Below are 11,661 nucleotides of genomic sequence, written 5' to 3' on the forward strand. Positions count from 1 at the left end.
GTGTAGGCTTATATGTTGAACTTTATTCTTGTACAAAGAGACGCTGTATTAAGCAGTATATAAAGTATAACATGACAATAATGTCTCTGAAACATCCGTGTATTGCCAAATATTGCATTTATTTCACTTCAGCTCAGGGCCGGCCCAAGCTCAGTATAAATTGTATTAGTTGTAGTTGTGTTGGTTACATCATGTCTGCCTGTCATGTTTTTATCCTTATACGGTTTTTAATTGTAACAGTAGCAAACCCACAAGACTGATCAGGCGTTAATATTCAAAGTCTTACAGTAAGTCTTACAATATTGTTTACACTGGGATATGTACTTTTTTTAAGTAGTCTCTTATGCTGAATATGCTCACTTTTCCCCAGGATTATTTGATGAATAGAAGGTTCAAAACAACAGCATTTCTCTGAAATAGAAAGCTTTACAAAAAAATCCTAAAAACATTGTTCAACACTGATAATCATAGATGTTTGTTGAGCATCAAATCATCATATTAGAATGTTTTGTGAAGAATCATATGACACTGAAGACTGGAGTAGCCTCATGATGATAAATGTAGCTTTGATCACAGGAATAAATTACACTTTACTATACACTCACATAGAAAACAGCTGTTTTACATTATAATATTATTTTACAATATTTCTGTTTTTACTGTATTTTTAATCAAATAAATGCAGCCTTGGTGAGAAGAAGAGACTTATTTTAAAAACAAGAAATGTTGTTTTCTTTCAAACATTAAACAGAGCTTTTATTTTGGCGGAAATAAAAATTTTTTTTTTGTATTCCATTCGACTGTGTAGAAAGAACCTTTTTATTTTCTAAATAAAAACTTCCAAAATGTAGGCTACACAACTTATCATTTCAAGGGAGAAACTGGAAGCTATGCTGTCTACTCTGTCCAAAACAAGTCAGACAATATATTCGCACTAAACCATATAGCGCATTCTCAAATCCATCCATTCACAAAAAGGTTAGCGGGCAACTGACGAGTGCGTTTTAGCGTCGATTTTTCCGCCCTTTGGACTTTGAACCCTGACTAACAAGCGAATAGTGTCCAGCCGATGGCGCCGAATCAATCCGTGCATATATTAGAAAACTTTTTGCAATTTATTGCAATAATTGGGCTTGGGCGTTGCGTTGCATTCTGGGACGTGGCGGCCATGTTGATGGCCTCGCGAATGTAAACATACAGCAAATCGAACGAGGAGAAGCAGAGTTGGGAGAAAGAAAAACTACGTTAAATTCCCGAAAAGGATGTGGAATTTACCGGGATACGTTAAATAGGGAAGCCAGGGATCCCGAACCGGACCAACGGGTCCAGCAGCAGCAGCCGGAGTCAGAGGAGCTGCACTCGGAGATCCACACGCTTGTGATGAGAAACGGAGGAGGCTGCTGGATGTGTTGTTAGCAATGCCCTTTATTGCTTTCCCTGTCTTTTATTCAAAGTGTCTGTACTGAAGTTTTGTGGACAACAACGGGGGTAAGAGACCTCAAATATCTGACTGAACAACGCAAACGTCATGACTCTACTGAGATGACTGACTCTAATCAGAGAGTCATTGAGAAATTTGCTGGCCAGAGAGAAAGGAGAGCAAAATTTAAGTTCAAATAGTCAACATGCTAGTCTGTTGTGGCTGTTTTTTGTTGTTTTTCCTTTCCTCATTCAATTATATGTGGGAAACGAATGTGTAAAAAGATAAAAGTGAAGACACTGTACAATCTAAAGATCTTTCCAAATTCTGTAAATTTGTTCTGATGAACTAATCACTTTATCTACTAAATTTGTGCCCTTATGTCTTTTTTAAAACATTTTAAATCCTGCATAAATTTTTCATATGGTATTTTCATACAAGGTTATATTCATTTTGAAAAAAAGAAATTAACCTTTAATATGCCCTTTAAGTTCATGAGTGTAACTCTTTTCTGTATCCAGTGTAAAACATATTTATCAAAGGAAATGAGAAAATACAAAAATACACACTTGTGCCAAAATTGATTGAATAAGACACTTTGATTAGAGAGTGTTATTGAAGCATAATTTGCAAAACTGAATTAATCTGGAAGCAGAATCAGATTTAACTGTGATTTTCTGCTGTAATGATCAGTTTAACTGGTAAGATCCTCAGAGGAGAAGTTGTGCAGAGATTATATAAGAATGGAAACACAGTCTCTGTGAAGGACGTCCTGAATGTGCGTAAATGTGTGTTAGTGACAGGATCAGAGAATGACACTGTTCCTCTGTCATAGTCCAGCTGAACTCTCACACGCTGAAGCTTCACTTTAACAGTAATGAGAGTGAAGGGTTGATCTGGGGATTGAGAGAAGTATTCGCTGTCCCAGTAATCCACACGCCAGACATTAGAGTTAAAGAAAACCTCTCCCTTCCTTTGGTTTGATGCTGTGGTTATTCCAAGAATCCAGTCTGTATTGTCCCCAACCTCCACATCCCAGCAGTGTGTTCCTGAGTTAAAGCCCTCAGATCCCAGGACACATGAACACCAGTCAAACCTCTCTGGATTATCAGGAAGTGTTTTATCTTCATCACTGAGCGACACACTGGTCAGATCAGACGAGAGTGTGAGATCAGGAGCTGCTGTGTTTGGATCTAGAGTCAACGGAGCTGCAAAGAGAAGAACATCAGATTACAGGAGGAAATATGATCAGAAATGTAGATATAAAACACATATAAAGACTTTGTTGAAAGAGATCATAAATCATAACAATGGTCTCTCAGTTTCTGTCAGAATGGATTGAGGCTTCAGGTTTAATATCGGTATTCAACTAGATTAAAAAGTTAGTCGAGACAAACTTTAAGTTGGCTTGAAAAAGACAGACCAGAAAGTTTGAAAAAGTTTGAAATAGTTTAAAGTTTGACATAGTTTGAAAAGTTTAAAGTTTGAAATAGTTTGAGTATTAGTTAGTAGTTTAGACCTGCTACGTGGTTGCTAGGGTACTCAGGTGGTTGCTGTGCGGTTGCTATACGGTTGCTAAGGTACTCAAGGTGGTTGATAAGGTATTGCTATGTGGTTGCTAGGGTGGTTGCTATGCTGTTGCTAAGGTACTTGGGGGGTGTGTGGTTGCTAGGGTGGTTGCTATGCGGTTGCTAAGGTATTTGGGGTGGTTGCTAGGGTACTCTGTGTGGTTGCTAGGGTCTTGCTATGTGGTTGCTAGGATACTTGGGTGGTTGCTAAGGTCTTGCTATGTGGTTGCTAGGGTACTTATGGTGGTTGCTAGGGTGTTGCTATGCGGTTGCTAGGGTATTCTGAGTGGTTGCTACGGTCTTGCTATGTGGTTGCTAGGGTACACTTGGCGTGGTAGCTATGGTGTTCTGGGTGGTTGCTATGCAGTTGCTAGGATGTTCTGTGGTTGCTAGGGTATTCTGGGTGGTTGCTACGGTGTTCTGGGTGGTTGCTATGATAGATAGATAGATAGATAGATAGATAGATAGATAGATAGATAGATAGATAGATAGATAGATAGATAGATAGATAGATAGATAGATAGATAGATAGAGAGTTTAATGAGTCTCTATGGTTTAGTTCATTGAATGTCAGTTGGAGTGAGTCTGGGCTTCAGTGTTTAGATTTTAATTTTTGACAGTTGGACAGTTTGAAAATCTGAACATTCCGTCAATGAAAGTCTATGGGAGTTTTTCCGAGTTTTAATCAGCATTTTTAGGAAAAGCGTAAGTCCGATCAGTTAGAAAAGATATAGCAACTCAAGCCAGAACCGTCTGAAGGTCTGATACTGGACGCGAATGACGCGAATAATTCATGCGAAGTTGGACGCTTGAACATTTTGAGTTTACTCGCTTCATTCGCGTGACATTCACTTCACAACAGAGCAGCTTTTCCTCAGCCAGTTCTTCTGCCGCTGCTCTGATGACTCTGTGGCGGCTCCAGATATAATTCGTCTTGTGATGATGTAACGGCCGATCTTTGGTCTCATGGATCTATAATTTGTTCCCTGGCAAATCGTTTAGGCTGAGGGCAAAGTGAAGTTTCATTACTTTTTTATTTTTAGGCTATTTAGCTTTACGTTACCGTTGTAGCCGACTAGCGCTGACTTTGAATGTTTGACTGAATTGTTTGCTTTATTTCATGTATAGTTTATTATCAGTGTTGGGGAGTAGTTAAAGGGGTCATGAACTGGCTTTTTTAATTTTTTTATACTGTTATCTGAGGTCAACTTATGGCGTTTATGTGGTTTTTACATTCAGAAACATCATAATGAATAAGTAATAGGCTATTTTCTGCCTTGGTTTTGAGGCTCTCTGAGAAACACTAGGATTTGATGGGCGTGTCGAACTGAAGACTTGAAAGTAAACGCCCACGGCTAGGATTGGATAATATTTGCATATTTAATGAGCTTCAGCTACCGTCTGTCCCAGGAATCGTCTAGGGGAAATGCTCAGAGAACTCGCAAAATATAAAACAAACACTAAATCTCTCACACACACACACACACACATTTGTTTTTGTGAGATGTGGGGACATTCCATAGGCGTAATGGTTTTTATACCGTACAAACCATATTTTCTATCCCCTTACACTGACCCTAAACCTACCCATCACACACACACACACACACACACACACACAGACACACACACACACACACACACACACACTGCCCCTGCCCCTAAACCTACCCATCACACACACACACACACACACACACACACACACACACACACACACACACACACTGCCCCTGCCCCTAAACCTACCCATCACACACACACACACACACACACAGACACACACACACACACACACACACACACACACACACTGCCCCTGCCCCTAAACCTACCCATCACACACACACACACACACACACACACACACACACACACACACACACACACACACACTGCCCCTGCCCCTAAACCTACCCATCACACACACACACACACACACACACACACACACACACACACACACACACACTGCCCCTGCCCCTAAACCTACCCATCACACACACACACACACACACACACACACACACACACACTGCCCCTGCCCCTAAACCTACCCATCACACACACACACACACACACACACACACACACACACACACACACACACACACACACACACTGCCCCTGCCCCTAAACCTACCCATCACACACACACACACACACACACACACACACACACTGCCCCTGCCCCTAAACCTACCCATCACACACACACACACACACACACACACACACACACACACACTGCCCCTAAACCTACCCATCACACACACACACACACACACCCACACACACTGCCCCTGCCCCTAAACCTACCCATCACACACACACACACACACACACACACACACACACACACACACACACACACACACACACACACACACACACTGCCCCTGCCCCTAAACCTACCCATCACACACACACACACACACACACACACACTGCCCCTGCCCCTAAACCTACCCATCACACACACACACACACACACACACACACTGCCCCTGCCCCTAAACCTACCCATCACACACACACACACACACTGCCCCTGCCCCTAAACCTACCCATCACACACACACACACACACACCCACACACACTGCCCCTGCCCCTAAACCTACCCATCACACACACACACACACACACACACACACACACACACTGCCCCTGCCCCTAAACCTACCCATCACACACACACACACACACACACACACACTGCCCCTGCCCCTAAACCTACCCATCACACACACACACACACACACACAAACACTGCCCCTGCCCCTAAACCTACCCATCACACACACACACACACACACACACACTGCCCCTGCCCCTAAACCTACCCATCACACACACACACACACACACACACACACACACTGCCCCTGCCCCTAAACCTACCCATCACACACACACACACACTGCCCCTGCCCCTAAACCTACCCATCACACACACACACACACACACACACACACACACACTGCCCCTAAAACTACCCCTCACACACACACACACACACACACACACACACACACACACACACACACACTGCCCCTAAAACTACCCATCACACACACACACACACACACACACACACACACACACACTGCCCCTAAACCTACCCCTCACAGGAGACTGTGCAGTTCACTTTCTGTGAAAAAAAAACGTGTTCTGTGTGATTTATAAGCATTTTGAAAAGTGAGGACATGGGGAACGTCCTCATATTTCACCCTCTTTTTGTAATACCCATGTCATTATACACATTTTTGTCCTGATATTTCGCAAAAACATGCCCACTCTCACGTGGGGAGACACACACACACACACACACACACACACACACACACACACTCGCACGGAGACACACACACACACACACACACACTCGGGCGGAGACACACACTCACACTCGCATGGAGACACACACACACTCGCGTGGAGACACATACACACACACTCGCACGGAGACACACACACTCGTGCGGAGACACACAGATACACACACTTGCGCGGAGACACACACACACACTTGCGCGGAGACACACACAGACACACACTTGCGCGGAGACACACACACTCGCGCAGAGACACACATAATGTTACAACAAGTCTCTCTACACATAATCAATACACAATCGTACACATATCAAACGATCTGTAACAATGCAATACCATCACGTATAAAAAACATGTTTTACTCACATAAGTGTGCTGCACCATTCGGATCCAATATAGAAGGCACAGCATTGTTTCAATCTCAATATGTCTGCAAATCCCCACGTGAGCTGGAACTTCATTAAAAATAAAGTTCAACCACATGTTCCTAATATTAGGATCCGAGGGAAGCTTATGCAGCGACTGTGTTCTTCCACAACCAGGAATAGCGCAATATCGTGATATCCTCTGCATGTTTATTGCTGCTGGTTAGCACAATCCGACCAGCTCCATGAGTCGGTGGGCGGGGCTACTGAATTACACCTGCTTATTATTCTGTAGAGGCGGTGTTTCGTCGTGCGATGACGTAAAGGTGAAGCACAAGATCGTTTTCAGGGTCTGGTGTCTATAAAAGCTTTTCTTTGACTAACAAGAAAGTTTTCAGCTCTGAAATTTACAGGATATTCTTATATTTGCCATAACCTCTTATAAATCAAAAGCTCAAGGGAAAGTTGATTTCTCAATTCATCACCCCTTTAACTACAAGTAGCTAAGCTACTAACTTAACTACATTTTTCAGTAGCTTGTCAGTAGCTCAGTTGCTTTTAAAACACTGTAGCTTTTCCAGTTGCTAACTACTTTTTCCAGCAAGTAGCGGTGTAGCGCGACCAAAAGCTACATTACGTTTTGTGTTTTGACGAGCCTGCAATGCATTGAAGCAGCTCAGTGTTTTCTTCTTATTTGATCACATAATAAAATCGCGCGTTACTACCATCTTTATTTCATGGCGCATCTTGCGGCTTTACGGTTCACAGAGAAGAGATCGTCTGATGATTATGTAAAGGACGTACAGGAGTGGGTTGATAACTTCACACAAATCGACTAGTAAAGGTCACACTTGATTCATACAAACAAAAGATTTAAACGCTGTCTGCGTCGAAGACTTAAAGCACATACAGGTGAATAATAGCCTTTTTAAATTGATTATCCTGCTATATATATATATGCATTTTTGTCTACTCCTGTGTATCAAAGTTGCTTATATTTTGTTCCTGCATTGATGGGACATGACATTTGTAGCGATTTTGCACTTGACAGTCAGTTTGAGATATAGACTACATTTGAGTATTGTATATTTGGATAGTTTACAAAATAAAACTTTACTCTTATCATAATTGTATTGCATTGTGTTGTTTTAAACCCCAAACATTTAACTTAAAACATTCTTCATTAACGATTATTCAGTTATTTGTAAATATGCATTTAATTGTAAAAAATAAATAAATAAATAAAAGTAGTTTCGATGTAGCTAGTTACATTTTGGTAGTAACTTGTAGTGTATCTAACTACTTTTTCAGAAGGGTAGCTTGGCTGTAGTTGAACTACTTTCATGTTTAAGTAGCTTGTAGCTTGTCAAACTACTGTTTCAGAGTAGCTTCCCCAACACTGCTTATTATACCTTTTACTTCTACTTTTGTATTATTGATCATACATTGCATTTAACGAAAAGAGACTGGGTTGTGTTTCATGTAATTTCATGTTATCACAGTGATAATTATATTGTCTGAACCAGATATTAAAGGATAAGTTCACTTTTAAATAAACTTTTGCTGATAATTTCCTCACCCCCATGTCATCCAAGATGTCCATGTCTTTCTTTCTGCAGTCGAAAAGAAATTAAGGTTTTGGATGAAAACATTCCAGGGGTTTTCTCCATATAATGGACTTCAATGGGCTCCAAACGGTCCAAATACGAGCGTGGTCATAGATGTATATACGTAGATGCCTCATTAGCGCCTGCACGGTCCAGTAGAATGAGGCATCTACTATCGATATATCTATGACCACGATCGTATTTGACCTCACTTAGCGGAAGTTATGGCGGAGCTCAGAGATGATCACGTTCGTCTGTTAAGAGGTAAAATAATAGCATAAATACTGCTGGGTTTCTCGCAGAAACTGATCGCTTGGCTAGATAAGACCCTTATTCATCGTCTGGTGTCGTTTAAAGCTGCACTGAAACTGTCATTTGGACCTTGGACCGTTTGGAGCCCATTGAAGTCCATTATATGGAGGAAACCCCTGGACTGTTTTCATCCAAAAGCTTAATTTCTTTTCGACTGCAGAAAGAAAGACATGGACATCTTGGATGACATGGGGGTGAGTAAATTATCAGCAAAGTTTATTTAAAAGTGAACTAATCTTTTAATATACAGATTTTCTCCTCATTGTTGTCACTACTAGAGCAATCACGTCATTCGCGTCCGGTGTGAACGCACCATTAGAGTCAGAAATTTAGAGTAAGAAAAATAATAATAATAATATTACGTTTAATCGGATTGGCCGATTAAATTTAATTAATTGGCTCTTCCAGGCCAACTTAATAAACACTATTGTATCCTAATACATAAGCAGAGACCATGAGGAACAGACTTCTGTAGTCATTATGAGTTCACTGTATGATCTGATGATCTTCTGAAATACAGTTCAGATTCACTCACAAATTCAAGAGATTATTGAATATATTTCTCTCAGATGTTAATGTTGTGTGTGTTTGTATCTGAAGGATGTTTTGCGCTGGTGTCAGATCTGCTGAGACTCACTGTGTTGGACAGTTTCCAGCATCTTCTTCCAGACTCTGAACGGCAGGTTACCCAGGTAACGGGACACATCAATCAAAGCTCCAGAACTCATCCGTGGATCCGGCTGTGAGATCTGGACTCTGGAGGAACATTCAGGAGTCAGAACTGCAGTGAATTTGAGTTCAGATCCACTGAGAGAAGAGATACGAGCAGCTCACTCACCTTTCCATTGAGACGCTAAAGTTCTGGAAAATATAGAGTTTGAAAACATGTTAATATCTTATCAAACACTCTCATTGTCAGTGAGTCTCAAGTTGTTTTCTGCTCAAAGAATGAAGCCAGATTGATTGGTCACCTTTAGAAACGAGACGTCATTGGCTTTCATCATCTCCTCCATGTCTCTGATTGTGTGTGAAAGAGCTGAGATGTGTGTGTTCATCTCCTCCAGCTTCTCCTTCATCATCTGCTTCTTCTGCTCCTCTTCCTCCCTCAGTGCAGTGATTGTAGCTTCTTCTTCGTCTCTGAGAAACTGATGAAGCTTCTCAAACTCTTCTTTAATCTGACGCTCTGTGTGCTCAGCTTGAGACTGAAATCACATCACATTCACTTCAGTCAGCTCTGTGTGAACACACACTCCACTAATGTCAATAATAAACTGTGTGTGTGAATGTTGAGTGTTTAACTCTTTACACATCCTCACCTCGATGTGTTGGATTGTTTTATCACACTCTCCTTTCATTTCTTCTCCATGTTTGAGCTTGTTTTGTAAGGACGTCAGCGCTGTATTAAATTCCTCCTACAGGTTAAGATGAAAATCTGTGAAACTTGTGAAGCTATAAGAGGTTTAAACATTGTGTGTCTGGATGTTTTTCGTGTTATATTATTTATATGTTGAATGGGTCATTCTCAGGACAATTTTTTATATAATTTGGAAAGGTTGAACATCAAGAAATCTTGTTTTCACCAAACAAATGTGGATTTTGCAACGGCCGATTCTTAATTATTATATCCATGCAGTTGTAAAAGATACTACTATCACTTTTAGGTGTGTCTTGTAATAAATCACATATTATCAATGAAAAAATATGAATAACTCATGACATTTCTATTGTTTTCAAAACATGTTTTGTGCCAATGCTGTTACATTCAAGAAGATTTGAACATCCGAGCGGTCGAAGCAGTGCAGAGTTTTATATCAGTAGTAAGTCATGGAGATTTAGTCAGAGCAAAAATAAATACTGATTTATTACTGTTTCTATGTTTATCACTGTATTTAGCATGAAATGAGAGACATTTGTCTTACCTTGTGAGATGAAACCACTTCACTGATGGGTCTGAATGTGTGTTTGGTGTGTTTCTCTGAGTCTCTGCACACTAAACACACAGGCTGTTTGTCCTCCAGACAGAAGAGTTTGAGTTTCTCACTGTGTAAACTGCAGATCTCCTCAGACTCTGATGAACGCCTCTCTTTTCCCTCCATCAGGAACAACTCACACAAGTTTTTTAATGCAAGATTAACTGGAGGATCACCTCTTGAGGATCTTCTCCTGCAAACGGGACACTCCTGAGTTTCCTTAGTTTTCCAGAACTGTTGTAGACACTCTTTACAAATACTGTGACTACAGGACAATAAAACAGGAATCTTGAAGATTTCACAGCAAATAGGACAATAAAGCTCTTCTGCAGATTTTGAATCCATTTCCTCGTCTTGTAAAATATCCAATGATCTACAGTTTAGTTTCACTTTCTGGTCTTTGGTTTGAAAAGTAAATAACCATTACAATCAAAATCTAATCTGGGATAATTCAGAAATACACAAGTATCCTAATATAAAGTGTCCTCTGTTCTTCACAACACTGACTCGATTCAGCTTTCAGTAAAAATGAAAGTTAGAAATAATGACTAGTCATTTCCTGGTTTTGTAAGAGGGTGGAGCTTCTGAAGACAGACTGGATTTCTGAGTTTCTGTCAACATTATGAAGCTGGAGCCTGCTGCATCTACAGTCCCGCACCCAGAGTCCCGCATTCTCAGGCCCCTCGTTTTTCGAGACAGCGCCTCCTGCTGTTCGGAAGATCGTATAACACCTGCACACAGAGTCCCGCATTCTCAGACTCCGGATGCAATATAACGGTCTCGCTTCTTTTAAAGTTTTTCACATAAATTAACACAAAATAATAACAAAATAACATATTTGCGTTCCCTGCTCAGTGCATGTTCCAAAAAACACACTGTGTTCTCTGACTAACAAATTACCCAGTAGTTATTTTTTGAGTGTGGGTGGTAGGCTAGCCTAATCGAAAGAAAATTACTGATGGAAGAGATTCAATTACAGATTGAACTATCTTATTATCAATATTAATATTGTGTGATTATTATATTGCCTCAATGTTTTTCAAATTCCAATGTTTCTTTCAGTTCAACCTAATGGTCTAA

At 40.8% G+C, this 11,661-nt stretch overlaps 1 protein-coding gene across 1 annotated transcript; it reads right to left on the reverse strand.

Annotated features, from left to right (window-relative positions):
* On the reverse strand, positions 1-11,155 carry LOC307139843 (nuclear factor 7, brain-like). Its single transcript, XM_079838963.1, has 6 exons — positions 10,531-11,155; positions 9,928-10,023; positions 9,583-9,813; positions 9,450-9,472; positions 9,249-9,367; positions 1-2,628 (listed from the first exon to the last, which is right to left on the reverse strand). The coding sequence occupies exons 1-6, from the start codon at positions 10,924-10,926 to the stop codon at positions 2,084-2,086; spliced, it is 1,410 nt and encodes a 469-aa protein (XP_079695089.1). The 5' UTR covers positions 10,927-11,155; the 3' UTR covers positions 1-2,083.
* Between the last annotated feature and the right edge of the window lie 506 nt (positions 11,156-11,661).

This window comes from Gobio gobio, assembly GCF_949357685.1.
Source record: "Gobio gobio genome assembly, chromosome: 16".
Lineage (NCBI taxonomy): Eukaryota > Metazoa > Chordata > Actinopteri > Cypriniformes > Gobionidae > Gobio > Gobio gobio.